The sequence below is a fragment of the Kogia breviceps genome, chromosome 12 (genome assembly GCF_026419965.1).
Source record: "Kogia breviceps isolate mKogBre1 chromosome 12, mKogBre1 haplotype 1, whole genome shotgun sequence".
NCBI classification, from domain to species: Eukaryota; Metazoa; Chordata; class Mammalia; order Artiodactyla; family Physeteridae; genus Kogia; species Kogia breviceps.
In genome coordinates this window covers 97201532-97220965 of record NC_081321.1, presented here as the reverse complement: position 1 = coordinate 97220965, position 19434 = coordinate 97201532, and the positions used below count along the sequence as shown (strand labels likewise).

The window sequence follows — 19434 nt, the reverse complement described above, 5'->3', positions numbered from 1 at the left end:
AGCTGTCCTGGCCCCTAGCCATTACATGGCAGTAGCATTTCCAGGCATTGTGACCCCAAATATGCCCACACGTTCCCACAGCCCTTCCACGCCGAGAACCACTGCACATATTGCCACAGAACCCAGTTTTCACCACGGCCTGAGTTTGCGTGCTCTTTGGAGCACAATGAAGAAAGAACTATTATATTTCTTCAAACTTTGTTGTAGAAAATTTCAAACCTTCACAGAGAACTTTGTTATTGTTTTTAAACAATGCTGAGGCTGTTGGAATCCCCTTTGCTAAGAGCTTTGAGAAAGCGAGCTCCCTGCACGGTCCAGGCTGTGGGTGTCTGGCTGGTCTGTGGGCAGCTCTGGGTACAGTCCCACGCAAGGGAGCCGGAGTAGCGGTGGAGGGCGGGCGGGCGGGCCTGCCTGCAGGCCTTACTGCTCCTCTGGACACAGCTCTTTGCCTCAAGGGCTGCCCAGTAGGAGGGAACTCAGGGATGCAGGTGGGCAGGCCTGCATCTCTGCTACAGGAGCCCTGGAGGGTTGGGTGGGCAGGCCCTTCCCCTGCCCCTGCTGACCCTGAATCTGGACACGTGACAGAGGCGGGGGATTGTGAAGGGAGCTTTGGGAGGAGTCCTAGGGTGAGGGCCTGGGGGCCATGTTGGACCCTACATCCTGTTCCTTGGCAGAACCTTGGACAGTTCCTGCCCCCTTGGGGAAGATACCAGTGCTGTCCTTGGTCCGCAGGATCTAGTCCACCCCGAGTTGGGACTCGCACCTGCCACCACATCTCTGGTTCCATGTCCGTGGAGAACCTTGGCCTGCTTCTCCTTCCAGCCACTTGACTCCCCAGGTCTACCTGGAACTGGGCACCGCTGCCCTCCAGTGGTCTGTGTGCCCGCTATGCGTGCGGCAGTGCCCCGGGGCCTGCCATAGAACTGCTGCAGGAGATGGGGGGCATTGTGTGCAAATTCTCTAGGAATCACGAGGCCAGTGGGTGACCACATGTCACCCCTGCCCTCTACCTGAGAGGGACAGGCCTCTGGCTCTTCCTTTTAGGGACTGGAGAGTGCTTTCTGGTATTGCTGTTGACTCAAATTGAAGCCACTCTCAGCTCCTCAGGGCTGAGCATCTTTCTGCTACCATGGAAACTGCCACGTGGAGCAGCCAGAGCGGGTTTGACTCTGGACCCCGATCTGACTGGGATGGCAGGATCCTGGTGGGGTGGAGGCCTGGGTCCCCTTGGTCAAGTCCCCTACCTCTGCGCCTCAGTTTCCCCCTAGTCGGGTGGGCTGGTCTGGAGCAGATGAGAGTGAAGCGCTGGCCCAAATGGCCGGAAACCCATCTGCTCAGGAGGTCAAGCACCCACCGTGTGGGAGCTAAAGCTGTAACAGGCTATAGCTCATCGCGGCCCCAGGGTTGCGTGAACTGGGAGACGCAGTGGGTCAGGCGCTGCCCCGAGCTGGCCAGTCTGCCTCCATGCCCAGGCCTGTCTCCCAGCCCAGGGCCTTTGTACTGCAGTTCGGGTCCCCCAGCCCCTCCTCAGGGAGGGCTTTTCTCACCCACCGCAGGCATCATTTTCTCTGTCCTTTGGGGCCCTCAGGACACATCTGACAATACTCTTAGCTGATTTATGTGCATTTCTTTCCTTCCCTAAAAAGAGTGTGAGATCTGAGGCAGGCAGCCATGCCGTCTTCACATCCCCAGAACCTGCACCAGAGCTGATGTAGTACAGTGGGGGCTCCTGATACCCATGGGTGGAAAGAATGTTGCAAACCCCAGGACAGGATGATCCTGGAGAATGTATCCCGACTCCTGCAGGGAGAGGCCACTGCCCAGCCAGCATCAGCTGCCACCTGGGGGCCCCAGATAGTGTTTCCAGTCTGTCTCTCCTCTGAGAGGAGCCCCAAACTCCTCGAGGAGCCACGGGCAACCCTGGCCACAACCACGTTGGGTACACGGTTGTGTGGGCAGTTTGTCCTGAGAGCTCAGGATGGAGCAAGCTGGGTGGTCAGGGAGGACTTCCTGGAAGAGGTGCCTCTGGCTTTAGCCTTGCCACATCCTTAGCCACTCTGATTCTACAGTGGGTGCCCGGGCCTTGGAGTCGGTACATCCACACAGGGTGAGGCCTGGGCTCACTTCCAGGTCTATAAGCTTGGTGGGGATGGGGTATTTGTCTGGGATAGAAAGTGACCTTTCCAGATGAAGCAGCCTGCCACAGATGGGGCATCCGAGCAATTGCCTGGGAATTGGGAGATTCTGGGCTCACCCTGTGAGGTCCTGAGGGCCTGACACAGTGACACCTTACACAGGAAAGGGAGTGAAGTCGGGCCTTAAAGCTGCGAAGGGCCAGATGTTGGGGAGCTGTGGCATAAGGCCCGGGGGCCGGGTGGTCCCTTCAGTCATGAGGATTGGAAGGCGCTGGGGAGTGGGCAGGATGCGCCTCCTGCGGGGTCTGGAGTGGGGGCAGCGTCTGACCAGCCTGGCTGGAAGGTCGGGAGGCAGCTGCATCTGCTGGATCAGCTCCAGGTCTGAGTGGAGGGCCGGGAAGGCTCCCCCACCCTGGGCCCAGGAGGGAGCAGGAAGGCGAGGCTGCAGAAGGTGCTGGGTTGGGGGAGAGGCACGTGGGTGGGGGAGCTGGAAGAAGGTGGCTCACCCCCGCCCACGGTTGGCATAAGGTAGGGGATGCGGGGTGGGGAGAGGCAAGAGGGCCTGGCAGGGTCTAGAAACAGCACTGGGTCCAGGTCTGGGGTGGGCTGAGCCCGCAGGGTGGGAGGCCTGGCATCCTGGCCCTGGTGCCCCCTGCCCGGCCCCCTCTCCCCACCACACCGATGCGAGAATCCCCACAGACTGCACTGCTCCAGAAGGAAGCGCTGGATAAGCAGATGTGGGGAGAGCAGGCAGCCCAGTTATAAGAGGCACTGACAGCCCGAAGGAAATAATCCCTAATGGCAGACTTCGGGCACTATAAGGCATGACAAGAAGGGACAAACCAGCTTGTGTTGGGCCAGACACGCCAGCATTTGCAGGTGCAGGAAGGAGCCGGGAGGCTGTGTGGTACACGCGGGCGCACAGGTGGCCAGGAGCACGCCCTGCCCTCCCCCAACCCCACAGGCAAAATGCAGCCCACACTGCAGACCCCCGGAGACGACCAGAGGCTGCCTGGAAACCAACATTTTATTGAGCTCTCCTCACCCCGCAGAAATCTATTCCAGCAGATTCTTTTGGCCACGGGCATCACGGATATGGGGGTGTGGCCAGCACTCCCCCTGCTGCCCACTATTTGGCTGACCCCAGAGAGGGAGCCTCCTTCTCAGGACAGGCCACCGCAGAGCCGGCCGGGGCCTGGAGAGCAGGTCATTAGCCAGTAACGACCCCAGAGGTATAATAAGTTCATTTCTCTTACAAAAAACAAGGGTAAAACTAGTGTGAACCTCAGTGTCCCAGCACTCAGAGTTTAAATATAAAAAAGGGCCAACAGAAAACGGTTAAAAGCCAGCCAAACCGACGAGGCCACCTCCAGGGTGGTGGCGGAGCGGGCGGGGGGCCAGCCCCACCCCACACGGGCCAGCAGCAGGTCAGTGGAGGCGGCGCCCCCAGCTGAGCGTCACCACCAGCAGCAGGGACAGCGCCAGCTCGGGCCACGGGCTGGGGGACACCTGCGGGATGAAGACGGGGACGAGTGAGGACCTCCAGCCTGCGCCAGGCCTGCTCGCTCCACGCCCGCTGTGCGGCCGCGGGGGTGAGGCCGGCGAGGGCGGGGGAGCGCTCTGCTCGGAACTGGGGGGTCTGGGGCGACGTGACCAGAAAGCTGAGGAGCACAGGAGGGGTAGGAGAGGCCAGTGGCCCTGAGGACACGGCAGGAGCGGAGGCCAGCCCACCAGGGGCTGCCTGTCTGCCGGGAAGTGGTGTGAGGGACGTTCTGCTGTGCTGGTAGGGAGGGAAGCAGTCAGGAAAGCGGCTCAGGACAAGGTGCAGTTGAAAACAGCCAGTCCGCCGGATGGACGCGGTTCCTGGCAGAGGGAAAAGCACGGCCCAGGTGTGGAAGCGGGCAAGGATTCGTGCACCTGGTCCACAAACCAGAGTCCAAACCCAGAGGCCTTTGGGACCGGGCAGCAGTAGAAACGGGGGAAGCAGGCAGGGCCAGGTAGTAGGGAGTGGTGGGGACTGGGGCATCCAGAGAGGGTGTGCCCTGTGGAGCAGCTGCTCTACAGCTGGCAGCACTTGCAGGAATGTAGGTCAAGGTCGTTGGAAACAAGGCTTACCCTGTCCCTGAGGGTCAGGAAGCTCCAGAGGCTTCTGTTCTCCCTGAGGTTAGTGAAAGCCACCACAAAACTTCTAAGAACGTCCCTCAGTCCTATGTGGCTGTAGGGAAAAACAAGCTGTAAGACAAAGGGGGGCAGGGCCATTATGCAGGAACAGGGGTGGAGACGGCCATGACTGCAGGTGACACAACTGCGGGGAGAAGGGGGCCTGTCCCCTCCCACCGTCCCCCTGTGCCCCTTCCCTGGGCGCCTCCACCAGCGAGAGGCCTCTCTGCATGGGCTGTGTGTGGTCCCGTATTCTTCCTGCTAGGGGTCTGGGCTTGCGTCCCGGAGCTGGACCCAGGGCCACGCTCCACTGCCCACCGGCCCACTGAGGCAGGTCCAGGGGAGGAGGAGCCGTGTTCTGAGAGAGGCCTGGGCTCCTCCAAGGAAGGCTGCCTCCCTGGAGACCAGGAGACGGTGTCAGCTTGCATCCCGGTCTTTTGTGGTAGGGTCTCTCCGTCCCCACCTGGGCAATTCCGTGAGGCTCTGAGAAACCTGCAAGGAAGCCGGCAATTCCCGGAAGCTGAGCCCCGTCCCATGCAGAAGGCTCCGCCCACACGGCCGGGCACAGAGCTCCATCTTGGCTCCCTGGGCAGTTCCTGTCATTTTAAGTCAAGGCTCTGCTGGAAAGGGGCTGTCTCGGCTCGATGAGGGGAGGAGAGCAAGGCGCTGGGATGTGTGGCCCAGGCCAGCTCCAGGAGCTGGGGACCCAGCGGGGGAAGGGGGAGCTGCGGGCTTCAGGGCTGCCCAGGAGCGGAGCCACCGGGGGCCAGCCCTGGTCTGGGGGGGGTCCTGGGCCGGGCAGGGGCTCGTCACCTGTACACGGTCATCCGGATGGGCTCGACGAACTGGGGCAGCAGCAGCCGCAGCTCCATCTCGTCGGCGATGGAGGCCAGCTGCATGGCCAAGTAGTGGGGGCCGTCACTGCAGGGAGGCCACAGGGAGCCAGGCGTGTTTGCGCTGGTGACCCACAGCCCCAGACCGACAGGTTCGTCGCGAGGTTTGGGGGCAGGGACCCTTCACACACCCCTCCTCTGGCTCCCTTCGGAGGAAGCCCGTGGGGTCCCCTCCCCTGGAGTGCAAGTCCTAGACCCCGGGGAGGGGGCTGCCCAGAACAAGCCTGTGCCCGCCTCCGCCTGTGGGAGTGCAGGGAGACACTGAGAGCCTATGACAGCAGTCAGCTTCCCTTTCCCCTCCCAGGATGACTGAGTGCCCCAGAGAACCCTGGGAGGGACCCTGGCACATGTCCCCTGGACCCCAATCCTGAGATCACCTCTGATGGCACCACCCCTTCTCAGAAAGGGGGGGCTACCTGGCCCCTGTCTAGGGCCCCCATTCTCACTGAATGAGTCCCTGATGGAAACGGGGGCGTGCACACGCCCACCGGGCACCTGGGCCAGCTTCAGCTCTGCTCTCAGCGGGCTGCCCACATTCCATCCCGGTGACTTGGCTGGGAAGTCCCAGGACCCCGAGCCCCTCCCAGCCTAGCCTTGGCCACCTGCCGAGTCTGGGGTAGGGGTTTGCTAGGGAGGGCTGGCGGCAATCAGGTAGTGGGACGGGTTGAAGTCCGGACGACACTGCCCCGGGCTCCATCTACAGATGCAGCGTGGGAGGGAAGGTGGCAGATTTTCAGGTCCCTCCAGCCCTAAAGTCCCGACCAGTCCCAAACCCCAAGTCCAGGACCTAAGGGCTAAGGGATTCCTGAGGCCTAAAGCAGGGGGAAGCGTCCAGAACCCTGGTGCTGATGCTGGGACAATCTCTTCTTGGCTGCCCTGACAGCTGGGGTCAGGTCTGCATCTGAAGTGGCCTCCTTCTGACTTTCTAAAACTGAGTCCATCTCTTAAGAGGCCTTGAGGTGACTGTGGTCCCGAGGGCAGGAGGCGCCCTGTCTTGAGGCCACGAGCCTGAGTCATTTTGATGGCCGGCGCCCCAGGGCCATCCTGGGGCTACGGACATGCTGGGTGCTCAGCGGGGCCCCTCTGTGAGCTGCTGCCAGAGCACGGCTGCCTCGCCCAGGCCACCTGCCTGCGTGACCACGCCTGAGGAATTTCCACCCTGCAGCCCTGTCTGGAGAACCCAGAGGAAGGCTCTGCTAACCACCGGGCCACAGTCACTGACCAGGAATGGGTGTGGGCGGGGCCCAGAGGCAACTGGGACCTACCTGTAGGGGGAGACAGGGTGGAACTCCAAGATACTGGTCACGCCGGGAAGCCCCTCACCTTGGCCATCCCGGAAGCCAGGGCCATGGTTTTGCAGGAAGGTGTACAAAAAGAGGTTCCTAGAGAGCGGTCTTGCTTGATACATTTCTTCTCTGGAGAAAAAAGACGTAGACTGGATGCTTTGGGGTGTCGCTCACTAGTCACCTTACCTTTACCCTAGCTCCCCCTGGCGTGAATCCTGCTGTATATGTTGGCTGTGTGCCTCTGGGCAAGTCACCGTGCCTCTCTGTTCTGTCATACACCCCCTCAGGGATTTGGAGAAGACTCACAAGCTCCCATGGCCTTTTTCTGTCTTTTTTTTTTTTGTGAAAAGAGAATCAGGGAATTCCCTGGTGGTCCAGTGGTTAGGACTTGGTCGGGGAACTACGATCCGGAAAGCCGTGGGGCACGGCCAAAAAAAAAAAAAAAAGAGAAAATCAGACTACAAACGTAAGGTTCTAATACTGGCCCCCAAGGGGCCTGCGGTCAAACTAAAAAACCCAAGTGTCTGGTGTCACAGTGGACTAAGGCTGGGCTCCAGCAGGAGAGCCAATTCCTTGGGTCCTGCCAGCTTCCAATTGCTACGCCCCTCGAACACAAAAAGCAAATACAAGCTACACGAGGAAAGGTCACCCACAATCCCAGCTCCCAGAGGGACACTGCCAGTTTCTAAACACATGCACAGCACACACACATTTTCAAAAATGGGATCACTCCTTACATAGTATTTTATAACCTCCTTTCTTCGCTTGACTGTCTCACCTCTCCACTCCGCTGGCTCCTTGCTTAACAGAACTAGTTTTGTTTGGGGTGGCCCTGATCTGTGTGCATCTAAGGCAGTCGGACACTCCTGTTCTCACTTTCCCGGCACGCCTTGCAGCTAGTGGTGGGCACGTAACCCAGTTCTGGTCAACGAGGTCTCAGAAGTCTGACATGGGGGCTGAAAGGGAGCAGACACGGCCTGCGCAGCTCTGTTTACATGTTCACGTCATCGCTCGCGATAGCCGGTGAGGCCTGTGACCGTGTTCACCAGAGTCTACCCCACACTGTGTCAGGCAGCCTTCAGTCCAGAATGCAGTGAATGAAGAACCAAAGGGCCTGAGTTCAAATCCCAGCTCTTCCACTAGCAGCTGTGTGATGTCACAGTTTTCTCATCTGTAAGGTATCAAGAGGCCCCCCTCACTGGGCTGTGGGGGAATGAAGGAATCTCCTTTAACATGGGGGGAACTGGCACTGTTAACGACCTCTGTACTTCAGTCCATTATTCTTATAATAATAATAAATTGTAGGGAATTCCCTGGCGGTCCAGTGGTTGGGACTCCACGCTTCCGCTGCAGGGGGCACGGGTTCGATCCCTGGTCGGGGAACTAAGATCCCACGTGGCGCGGGGCACGGCCAAAAAAGAAAGTTAATTGTATTAATAACGAATTGGCTTACACCCAAGCCTCCTGCTCCCCAGGCCGGAGTGGACCAGCGTTCCTCCCTGAAGTGGACTGCAGACAGGACGTGCACGGGCACAGAGACGTGGCGCGAAACAAGCGTGCGTGCGCTCACCACGTGCTTTCAGCATTAAAGGGTGACAGCTGGAAATGCAAAGACAGACAGGGCAGGGGCTCGTGGGCACACAGGTAAGGTTCCTGGGTCCTCCAGGTGTCTCGGGGCAAGTCTAGACAAGTCATTCTCAACAACGCATCCAAACTGCATGCAGAGATGGACAGGATGTCATCAAGGGTGCAGACAGGTATTGGGGGGTCTGGGGCACTCTGGCCTTTGAGACAGAAAACCACACAAGGACAGCATTGTTCCAGAGAGAATAAATGCCCCGAATTTGTATCAAAGAGAGGTGGCTGTTTCAGTTTCCTAAGAGGGAAACAGTTTTACATCTGTTCCAGATGAAAGCTCAGTGTGAAAGGCAGGTCCGCAGGAGCTGGGGCTGGAGAGATCAGACGTGTAAACACAGCCACAAAGGCCACAAAAGAGCCCCGGCCTGACATATGCCACCCGCACCTGTCAGGACAGCCCCTTCCCCTGTGGGCTGAAAGGAGCTGTCAGGTCCGATCTGGTGGGTGGAGGGAGGGTGGCCCCCGGCAGGCTGGGGGCGGGGTGCTGCCACCTGCTGAGGGCACCTGCACGCAAAGCGTTAAAAGCAGGCCTGACCCAGCGACTCCCCCAAACCAGCAGGCCAGCGCACGTACAGGGAGGGTCACGGGGACTTTTCTCAGACCCCACACCCAGCAGAGGTACCACTCTGGGTGCCTCAATCTTCACACGTTTGTTCTAGAGACTGCTGGGTGTCGGTGAAAAGCCATGAGGTGAATCTAGCTCCACCGGCCATCCTTGACGAAAAAGCAGACGACAAAACTAGTATGGTTTGAAGCCACTTTTGTAGCCAGGGTTGACTTTCGTCCCTTCCCCTTTGGATTAGGGGAGGCTGAACCAAGGTCACAAATCCTCCTCCCAGGCCCCGGACCCCCGCGGGGTTGGGGCCGTGCATGGACACACCACTTTGGGGCGGGGTGGACTAAATTAAGTTAAGTTTACCTTAAAATTGTAAATGAGTCTTAACAAGCTAGATCAACATACAAAAAACAGCATTCCTACAAGGCGACTAGAAAATATTATAGACAATAAACACATCTACAGAAATATACGGTTTTTGATCAGGAATGAATTTAAGAAAGCATGCTTCAACTCTTTATGGACACAAATTTTAAATTCCATTAAAGGACTTAGAAGACCCAGATAAATGGAGACAGGTTTTAACATTGCATAGGTTGTAAGCCCTGTGAACTTGACCTTGTGTTAGGCTGGCATTTCAGGAATTGTGACCAGGAGCTCTTGCTGCCCTCAGGCCCCAGGCCCCAGGCCCCAGGCCCCAGGGTGTCTATGCAAATGGCTATTTTCCCGGGGAAAGCTGCCCCTGCCGTCATCGGCATCAGTCTCACGGAACCCTCACCCCTCCACCCCCTCCCCGGCACCTTGGCACGTGGCCTGAACCTCACCTTGACCCACTGTCCCAATATCCCTCGTCCCCAGTAGACATGCCTAGAATCCTTGGGCACCTTGGGTACCAAATGGGATGAGCGGCCCTACCGGGCAGGTGCCTGACCAGGGACAGTGGCTACTGGCAGCTTGGCCAGGCTGGGGGTGAGGCCTGGGCTGTGTCTGACCAGCTCCATGGATGGCTGAGCAACGGAGTGGTTGCTCCCCAACCAGACTGAACTGTGTGGGGGCAGGACCCACGTCTGCACCTTCGCGTGGGTCCCCAGACCCCTCTGGACCTCTCTCGAGCTGGTCTGGGAAGAGAAGAAAGATACCAGACTCTCTTCTCCCCTTTGCTCATCATCTGACTCCTGCACAGATGCTCCAAGACCGGTGGGGGGAAGCTTGGGTTAACGTCCGAACCCACCCACTCACTTGCAGTGAGATCTTGGGCAAGACCCTCAGTTTCCTTATCTGTTAAATGGGGAGAATGGTCCCAAGATAATAGGGTTCCTCTTCCAGGCAAGCACAAGCACTGTCTTATAATGCTGGCTCATGTTTGGGTATCTACTATTGTCAGGCAGTGATTTAAGCCCTCCCTGTATGTGGATTAACTCTAAAATGCTCGCCACTTAAATCCTGTATCTAAGTCAGAGAAGTGAAAATTGAATCCAAGTCCTCAGCCCTCTTGCCCCTAGCCAATGCAAAGATTCTGGCTGGTATGAATGGAGGAGAATCAGCAGCCAGGCCTAGGCTGTCCCTGGGCCTCTAGATCTGTGTGAGAGAACAGTGCAGCCAGAGGGCTGGGGGCAGGGTCCCTACAGCAGCCTGCCAGCTCTGGTCCCTCCCAGCTACCCCATCACCCCAGTGGAGGCCCAGGGCCGGTCCCTGCTGTCTGGCCCTGCTCCTGCTGGGGTCTCCAATCTGATCTCCACTCAGCAGCCTCAGATCTGACCCTGCCACCCCCTCTTAGCTCCCCAGTCCCCTCGGGAGACATGCTACACCATTACAAGGGCCCTCTTCTCCCCCCCGGTCGCCTTAGCCCCACCACCCCAATCCTGGACCCGGTTCCCACCACACTACAGAGCACGTGCCCATGTGTGCCAAGCCTCTAGTCTTTGCCTGGCAGTGCCACTGGCCATCCTCAGTCTCCTTTTGACATCCCTGTTGGTCCCTACTGGGTGTCCTTGGGTAAGTCAACCTCTGTGCCAAGCTTACTGACTCCTCAATGGGGACGCTAGCAATAGCCATTTCACGGGGGACAAACAGGAGCTGGGACTTCCCTGGCGGTCCAGTGGTTAGGACTCCCGAGCTTCCACTGCAGGGGGCCCGGGTTCGATCCCTGGTGGGGGAACTAAGATACCGCAAGTCACATAATGTGGCCCCCCCAAAAAAAAAAAAAATGTAAAAAGAAGCTGCCCTTACTGTTAATCTCTGCTTCCTGGCACACAACACAGAGCAGATAAATGCTTGTCGAATGACTAAACAAAGCCAAGTACTGAGGTCACTGCAGCTGCAGATCCAGAAGCCTGGACTGGTTTCAAACATCTATTTCTTTCCAGCATATTCGCAAATGAATAGTTTAAAGCCCTTCTTTGGTGCAAGGAAGGCACACCCACCCAGGCTGCAGCCCACACATACCCTCCTGCACACTCCGTGGAAACCCATCTTCCTCCAGAGCTCGGGATGCAAATTGCTGTCCCCACAGCCATGAGGACGCCTGCAGGGCTTGGAAGGGAGCGCAGGCTCTGGACCAGCCAGCCTGTAGTGTCACTGGCTGTGTCTCTTCCACACACTCACACTGAGATGGGAACAGCTGCCCCCTCTGTGGAGGGGGGACCCTCAGTTGCCCTAAGCCCAGCCTTCCCCCTGTCCCTGCAGGCCTTGCAGCAAAGCAGGAACAGGCGATGACCCCTCTGGGGCCACATCAGAGCCATCTGGTAAATGCAGGCCTGGGTGCCAGGCCAGTGGCTGCTGGGTGGATCCAGCTGGAAAGCCCTGGTCCCCAGTCTTTTCCTTTGGGGCTTCCCCCGCCCCTCCATGAGCAGGGCAATGCCCTGGCTTACAGAGCACTCAGTGCTCAAAGCATCAAGTGGAAAAGCCGTGACCTCAGCAAGACAGACCCAGCTTCCAGTCCCAGCTCTGCCACGGCTGTGTGACCAGAACCAGAGAGGGCTCTCCAGCACAGAAGCGGCACAGCCTCCAGGACTGTTCAGAGGAATAAAAGATACCACTGTTGCCCATTTTCTCCCACCTAGCAGGGGCTCCACAGCTGGTTAAGAAATCAACAGACCCAGAAGGGAATGGGAAACAGCTAGTCACTACTTCTCTGGGGGGCCGATTTGACAGTCTCTACCCAAGTCACAGATGCACACAGATGCACATTTCCTTTGATTTCTGGAAATGTGTCCTCCGTGAGGCCGGCCTGTACCTGGCAGGCTCTTGCTGCGCTAAGATCCTGAAGGCACGTGCACACGGCAGGGAGCACGGCTTAACTGTGCTGCCACAGGGGTAAGAAGAAAAGACAAACACCTCCACCTGCGTGAGTGCGTCTCCTGAAGGAGAAAGGAGATTAGTGAAGAGGGGAAGGGGCCTCTCCAGGACAAAGGTAGGAAGGAGACTGAATTTTTACTATAAATGTTTTCCTCTTCCTGAACATGGGCTGGTATCACTGATTCAAAAAATAAAGCAAAAGCAACGGTTTCAAGTTCACAGCTTTAATCTGCGGTCTGAGATACTGACGTATGTCTTAAAGGTCTGTTTCAGGAATCAGGCATCCGACCCCTCCCAGGCCCACTCCCCGCCCCTGCACCACCCACTTCCTCCCCACCTGGCAGGAGAGGTCCAGACTTATGAACCTGCAGATGCCCCAAGCAGCTGGTCTGACGTGGGTGAGGCTCACTTCCCTTAAGTGAAGAAGAAATACCTAGGGGACAAGGAGAGAGGAAAGAAGGGAGAGGGAGAGGAAAGTAAGGAGAAGGAGAGGTGTTTCAAGCAAAAGGTTGGAAATTCACCTGTGGGGTGGGCAGGAGTTAGAAAGTCGCAGCTTGGAAGGGACCCCCCCCCCTCCTCAAGTCCTACTACCACAGCAGCACCGGAGCCCTCCCTCCACCTTGAACCCCAGCACAGGCGCTGGCCTGAGCCACCTGGGACCAGGTGCAAACACTGCCATCCGCTGAGCAAGAGAGCCAGGCTTGGCTTGGCTTCTGGCTGCGGTGGCCTCAGGCAAAGGCTGCCCACTCCGGGCCTGGGGCTTCACGCTCAGTAACCCCACACCCTTTTATTTGCATCTCCTGCGTCCAGTCAGGACTGGGGTGGAACAAGGAAGGGCCTGTCACACACCTACGCGGAGGAGGCTACATTAAATCTGGCCTCAACCCCAGGACACACCCTTCGCCGCAGTTTAAGGTCACAGTTTGGCTGGAGTTGCTCAGGGCTGACCGAGCTCCAGGTCCCCAGCGCCTGGCCCACTGAGCTCCGGAATGCCAGCGGAAAGAATGACGCAAGACCAGCGGCCCCTTCTCCTCCCCACCTGGGCAGGTTGGCCCCCACAAACATGGAAGGAGCTGGGGCCTCTGGGTAGCATGGGAAGAAGTCACAGTTAGCTGTGAGTGACGAGAGCAAGCTAAGGACCTGCTGTTTATGCAAATGTTTACGTCTCACTGCTTACACAGTATTTATGAATGGCGACGCTGTACCAAAGGGGCCCTGGGCTGGGCGCGCACCTGGGTTCTGCTCCAGCTTGGCTGTGCTGCTCTGGACAAATTCCTTAGCCCCTCTGGACCCCGAATTCTTCACTTGTAAAACAAGCATTGGGGACAGATTATTTTCTGTCCTTTCCTGCTCAAATATCCATTAAAAAAATGTAGAAAAAGTGTAAAAGATTAATAATTCTCTTGACAACTGATTTTGAAATGGTTTGCGACGAGCTTGCTGAGGTCTGAAAGTTTCTGTCCCGCCCCAAATTCCTCAGTTGAAAACCTAATGCCCAGTAATGGGAAAAGAAGGTGGGGCCGCTGGGAGGCAAGTAGATCATGAGAGTTCTGCTGGCCGGTTACGCCTCTTCTAAAGGAGGCCCAGAAGAGCTCCCTTCCCCATCCTCCACGGAGGATACAGGAAGTCTGGGGCACCCTGACCTTGGACTTCCAGAATCCAGAACTGTGAGAAATAAATGTCTGTGGCTTATGAACCGTCCAGCTTGCGGTGTTTTGTAAGAATACACACTTCAGTGAATTGAACAGAAAAAAGGCAGGGGAAACACGGTGAGGAGACCCTGGAAGGCCAGGCTGGAGGGGATCCCAGTGGACCAAGTCCTTGTTGACACCCCTGTGCTTCTCCATCACCATCAGAAAGGAAGGGTGCCAAGATACCGCTTGGGTCTGCAGTTTAAGTTTAAGAAGCATGTATTTCAAACGATAAATGCCGAAGAGGGTGTGGAGAAAAGGGAACCCTCCTCCTACACTGTTTTTGGGAATGTAAACTGACGCAGCCACTATGGAAAACAGTGTAGAGTTTCCTTACAAAACTAAAAGCAGAGCTGCCATATAATCCAGCAATCCCAATCCTAGGCATATATCTACAAAAGGGGAAAACTTAAACTCAAAAAGATGCAGGCACCCCCGATGTTCACGTCAGTATCATTCACAACAGCCGAGACATGGAAACAACCCAAGTGCCTATCAACACATGATTGGTTTTAAGACGTGGGGTGTGTGTGTGTGTGTGTGTGTGTGTGTGTGTGTGTGTGTGTGTGTCGGTGCGCACAATGAAATATTACTCAGCCATAAAAAAGAACGAAATATTGCCATTTGCAGCAACATGCAATATGTATGGACCTAGAGATGATCATACTCAAACGGAGAAAGACAAATACTACATGATATCACTTATATGTGGAATCTAAAACAGTATAAATGAATTTATTTACAAAACAGACTCAGACAGAAAGCTTATGGTTACAAAAGGGGAAGGGGGGGATAAATTCGGAGTATCAGATGAACAGGTCCACACTATCGTATACTTTTTTTTTTTGGCCGCGCCAGGCGGCACGCAGGATGCCTTAGTTCCCCGACCAGGGACCGAACCCACTTCCCCGTGGAGTCTTCACCACTGGACCACCAGGGAAATCCCCACACCATCATATATAAAATAAACAAGGATTTACTGTACAGCACAGGAAACTACATTCAGTGTCTTGTGATAATCTATAATGGAAAAGAATCTTTAAAATTTTTTTTTTTTTTCCTGAATCGCTTTGCTGTACACCTGAAACCAACACAATATTGTAAATCAACTATACTTCAGTTAAGGTTCCTACGAAGAATCTAAGTGAAGGACTGTGCCCCGCTTCCTTCAGTTCTGGGTGTCCCTCCAGTGCTGTGGCGTCTCAACCACTCACCAGATCCTGTCGCGGGCCGCTCCAGTCGCAGCCTTGGGGGCTCCCATTTCCTCCCTGGGACAGATCTCAGCCCCCGACTCCGACCTCTTCACACCCTCAATCCCACCTTTACACCCTCTGCCTTGCCCAGGTTGGCATCGGGGACCTGCTTCTTCCTCCAGGCCCAGCCCAGAACCCACCTCCTTCCAGGACAGAATTATCTGTTCCGTACCCAGCATCCTGTGTAAACAGACCTGGATTCGGCACTTAGCCCATCACGGTCTCATTCAATGTTTACCTGTCTCTCTGCCCCGGCTCAGAGCAGAAACCCAGTGAGCGGGGACAGCCCAGTGGGAACCAGACGACAGTACAATGTCCAATAGAATGAGGGAACTGGGCTCACAGGACAGTCAGCTCCTGGCTGCGGCACCCTGGACTGGACAGCTTCACCTTTTGAGGAGGCAGAGGCTGCATGCATGGTATACAGTCAGCGCTCACTAATGGGAAGCTCTCGTCTGGTGAGCCTGGAGCTCAGGAGAGGCACATGCCCACCCTGTGTCAGAGCTGGGATTTCCCGGATGCGTCATTGTCGGCACACGGGAAATCCGGCCCATCTCCCTGCCCGGCCTCAGAGCCTCCTCTGAGCTCCAAGCCAGACACTAGTGACCCTCCCCAGATGCCACGTGGGGCTGCCCGCTCCGGCCCAGAGCTTGCATCTCCTCTCAGACTCTGGGTGACCCCGTGTCTTCTCCCACCTCCAGAAAAACAGGTTTACCAAGCAGTGCCTGACAAGGCCCAGCGGGTGTTTTGTGTTGTCACATCCTAATATTGACACTAGGATAATCAGCTGCCCTCCCCGAGCCCGCCCCAGTGCCCTGACCACCAGGCATGGCCTCTCCTGCCTGCCTCAGGGCCAACGACGGATTCGGACCGAGGACTTATTTGCTTACATCCAGGGCCCGGCCCCAACCAACCCGCGGGAGGACAAAGCCACGGCTGCACAAGTCCACTGCAGACCCGCTGCAGGCTTCCTGGTGGCCGCCAACAACAAAATCCCAAGCGTGCCGGGAACTTCCTTGAAACCCCTTGGAATTGTTCAGAGCCAAGAAAAAAACAGCCGGACTCTCGTGGGATCCACTGTGTCCACGGCAGGGGAAGCAAGAAGCCATTAATTGTCTACAAACTTAGTGGGTTCACTAAAAACAGGATGCTTTCCAGGGAGAGGGGAAAACACCTCCGAGGTCAGGGTCAAGACCCACCGATGGATGGAGCCCTTCGCGGTGTACGCCCTTCCATTTACTAGAGGATTGGACGTGAAAAAATGGACTAACACTGCTCTCTGCTTTCTTCGCAGCTCAGTTTTTATACCTACAAACCACTTAATAAAATTTACAATAAACACATACAACCCTCTAACCAGCTTCTTCCCAGAGTGCCCAGGCTGTGACGGGCACTGGAGATGCTCTGCTGAGTGTGACCTTTCTAAATTCCTCTCCTAATGGAACTACAGGCTAGTGTAAATCACACGAAGTGAGCACACGTAATTTCCACACTGTCTTGAGTGTCCTGAAGACAGAAAGTCAAGTCTTAGGCCAGCCCACACTCTGCAGTGTTTCACCCAAGACTGTCCCTCACTTTCTGAGATGGACCACATTCTGTCTATGGAATGTGTATCTCTCTATAAATAAATCCACTTCTTACCTACCCGAAAAACAGGTACTAGGCCAGAGGAACCGCTGGGAAGAGTGAGAGGGCTGTGGCTTTAGATCAGGTAGGCAGGGAAGACTTCTCAGAGAAGGAAGCAACTGAGTTGAGATGATGAGTCTGACATCCACAAAGACCGTGCCGCTAAGTACATCACTCCATTTGTTTTAGGCCTCACACCCTCCCATGCAAGGCCACACAGAATCCCTGATGCTTGGAGAAATATTCCTGCTGACATAGTTCCACCAAAAAAAGAAAAAGAAAGACCACCTGGCAGCCATTTTAGAAAGTAGATTAAAAATGTTTCCTATCCTTGCAGTGGTTAAGAATCCGCCTGTCAATGCAGGGGACACGGGTTCGAGCCCTGGTCTGGGAAGATTCCACATGCTGAGGAGCAACTACGCCCGTGCGCCACAACTACTGAGCCTGCGTGCCACAACTACTGAAGCCCGCGCACCTAGAGCCCACGCTCCGCAACAAGAGAAGCCACCGCAATAAGAAGCCTGCGCACCGCAGTGAAGAGTAGCCCCCGCTCGCCGCAACTAGAGAAAGCCCGTGCGCAGCGACGCAACGAAGACCCAGCACAGCCAAAAAGAAATTAAAAAAAAAAAAAAGAAAAAGTTCCCCACCCTAAAGGACATTTTGAGGCACTCCCTGAAAGCCCACACTCTGGAAGCCACCCTCTCCAGACCCCTCAGGCATTTTAAACCAAACCCAAGCAAAAATAAACTTGTACAGTCTAATGCTGGTAAAAGGCTGGAGAAGCCACAGTGACCTTGAGGTTAAGATGGTGGGAAATCCCCAAATCCTGGAATGAGATGGGAGGGGAGATGGGGGGCGGTGCAGAGAAGAGCAGCACCAGCAGCCAGGTGCTAAGACTGGAATCCAGGCCACTTAGGGATCAGGTGCAAATCACCCCAAATGTGCTGTTCCTAAGGACCCATTCCAAGGGCATGTCCAAAATAAGTAGAAATAAGGTTTAAAGTGTTAACTCCAGAGAGGTCAGTAACAGCCACCAACACTTGGGGGTGGTGTTCCTCCGTCCCTGTTGGGAAACCTCGTGGACCCATTTCACAGAATGAGCAAACTGAGGCTCAGGGGTGGAGTAGCCTGTCTAAGACAACACAGCTGGAAAGTGGCTGCGTGGAGAGTTTGGCCTGGCTTCTAGGAAACGGCTCATAATGCCTCCTGAACTATGTCTCAGTTTCTCCATCCGTAAATTGAGGCCTCCCATCCTTGGAGGCTGGCCAGCACACAACCCTCCCTAGCGTGGTAAGGATAAAGCCGATAACCCTCCCTTCCTCCCTTCCTCCCTTCGTGGGCAGCCGGAGCGAAGCCTGCGCAGAACACCAAGCCACATGGGTGCTTGAAAAATGTTACAACAGCAGCGGCAGCAAGGCCCCCAGGGTGGCTCCTCCTGGCGAAAATTACAGTAACAATGAACGGTTTACAAAACGACTCACACCCAGGAGGTAACGAGCACGGGGCACCCCACCCCCACCCCCGGGGCTGGCTGGGGCCACGCGGGGCTGGCGGCTGGACCCCTCGCGGTCACCGGATAGAACGCGCCCGGCGGTCCCCGGTTTACACAAGCGAGCCGGGCGCCTTCCCCGCGGGGCGCACCTGCACTGGGCGTGGGTAGGAGGAGGGCGCCGCGCCCGCTCGGCGCGCAGTTCCTGTTCCGGACTTCCCCGCGTCCCGAGTCCGGCCGGTCTCGGGCGCCTCGAAGGTGCGCGGCTCCGGGGCGCCCCGGGGTCGGCGGGGACCGGTGCTCGACGCCATCTTCCGTTTTTTGGTGGCCGCGCGGCTGTGGCGTCTCGGCCCTGGGCTGGCAGCCCCGCTCTCTGGCCCGGTCCCCCGAGGACGTGGGAGCCCGGCCCCGGAGGCCGCGCAGGAGGGAGGAGAGGGGCGATGCGGCGCCGGGTTCCCGGGGCGCGGCGCGGAGGGGCCGCCCCATTGCACAGATGCGGAGGCTGAGGCCCGCAGGGGCCCCGGCTGCCACGATCTCCAACCGGGAACTGGAGCCCCCGCCAGCGAGGAGGTGTTTCGGAGCCGGGGTCCCCAGACGTCGCCCGCGAGTAACACGCCCGGGACAGGAAAACCTGGGTACGGGTCCCCTACCTTCCAGCCGGCGCCCAGGGCAGCCCCCGGGCGCTTACCTGCCGGGCTCGGGCTGGGCGGAGGGGCGGACGCCAGCGGAGTTAGGGCCACAGCAGGGGGGGCAGGGCTCGGACTCACCTCGTGTCGGCGGTAGCAGCGGCGGTGACGGTGGCGGCGGCCGCAGCGTTCGAGCCGGGAGGCGTATTGTCTACGGCTAGGGGCCCGCGCGCGCGACCATATAAAACGCCGGGCCCCGCCCCGGCCCGCCCTCAGGGCCGCCTCCCCGGCCGATAGCACGGACTACAGGACCCAGTCGGGTCCGAATGGCAACAGGGCTGCTACAAGTGTGATGTGTTTACTTGTCTACTGTCTTTCTGCCTCCCGCGGTCTGCAAGTTTGTTTTGTCGCGTGCGCTGGTTTGCTCCGGGGAATATTTGTGGATGACCCCTGGCTGCGTTTGGGTGGATATTCCAGGATCTTTATATCCTCCAAGAACTCCTAGGGGATTGATTGATGCTTTTTTCTTGCCCAAAGAGGACTTAATGACCTGCTAAATGACAGCATGAATTCAGCGCCCAAATATTGGCGCTCTTAGTGCTGGCAGCTTCAGGAGTTTGGTTTTGTTTGGTTTTTTTTTTTTTTTTTCAATTTTTTAAACTGTGGTAAAATGCACATAACAAAATTTGCCATCTTTACTATTTTTAAGTGTACTGTTCACTGGTATTAAATACATTCATAATGTCGTGCAACCATCACCACCGTCCGTCTCCATAACCTTCCG

At 56.7% G+C, this 19434-nt stretch overlaps 1 protein-coding gene across 1 annotated transcript; it reads right to left on the bottom strand.

Annotated features, from left to right (window-relative positions):
• Positions 1-3160: 3160 nt before the first annotated feature.
• Positions 3161-18906, bottom strand: BIK (BCL2 interacting killer). The gene is made up of 5 exons (XM_067010355.1): positions 18792-18906; positions 6454-6603; positions 5109-5252; positions 4251-4350; positions 3161-3644 (listed from the first exon to the last, which is right to left on the bottom strand). The coding sequence occupies exons 2-5, from the start codon at positions 6594-6596 to the stop codon at positions 3564-3566; spliced, it is 468 nt and encodes a 155-aa protein (XP_066866456.1). The 5' UTR covers positions 6597-6603; positions 18792-18906; the 3' UTR covers positions 3161-3563.
• Positions 18907-19434: the final 528 nt, after the last annotated feature.

Excerpts from the sequence above, each read along its gene's own strand:
- BIK (XM_067010355.1), bottom strand. The coding sequence starts at position 6,596 with ATGTATCAAGCAAGACCGCTCTCTAGGAACCTCTTTTTGTACACCTTC. Across the intron at positions 5,253-6,453 it reads CACCCTGTCTCCCCCTACAG|CGCAAACACGCCTGGCTCCC; the intron begins GTAGGTCCCAGT and ends GTGGGTCACCAG. Across the intron at positions 3,645-4,250 it reads TCCTGACCCTCAGGGACAGG|GTGTCCCCCAGCCCGTGGCC; the intron begins GTAAGCCTTGTT and ends TTCATCCCGCAG.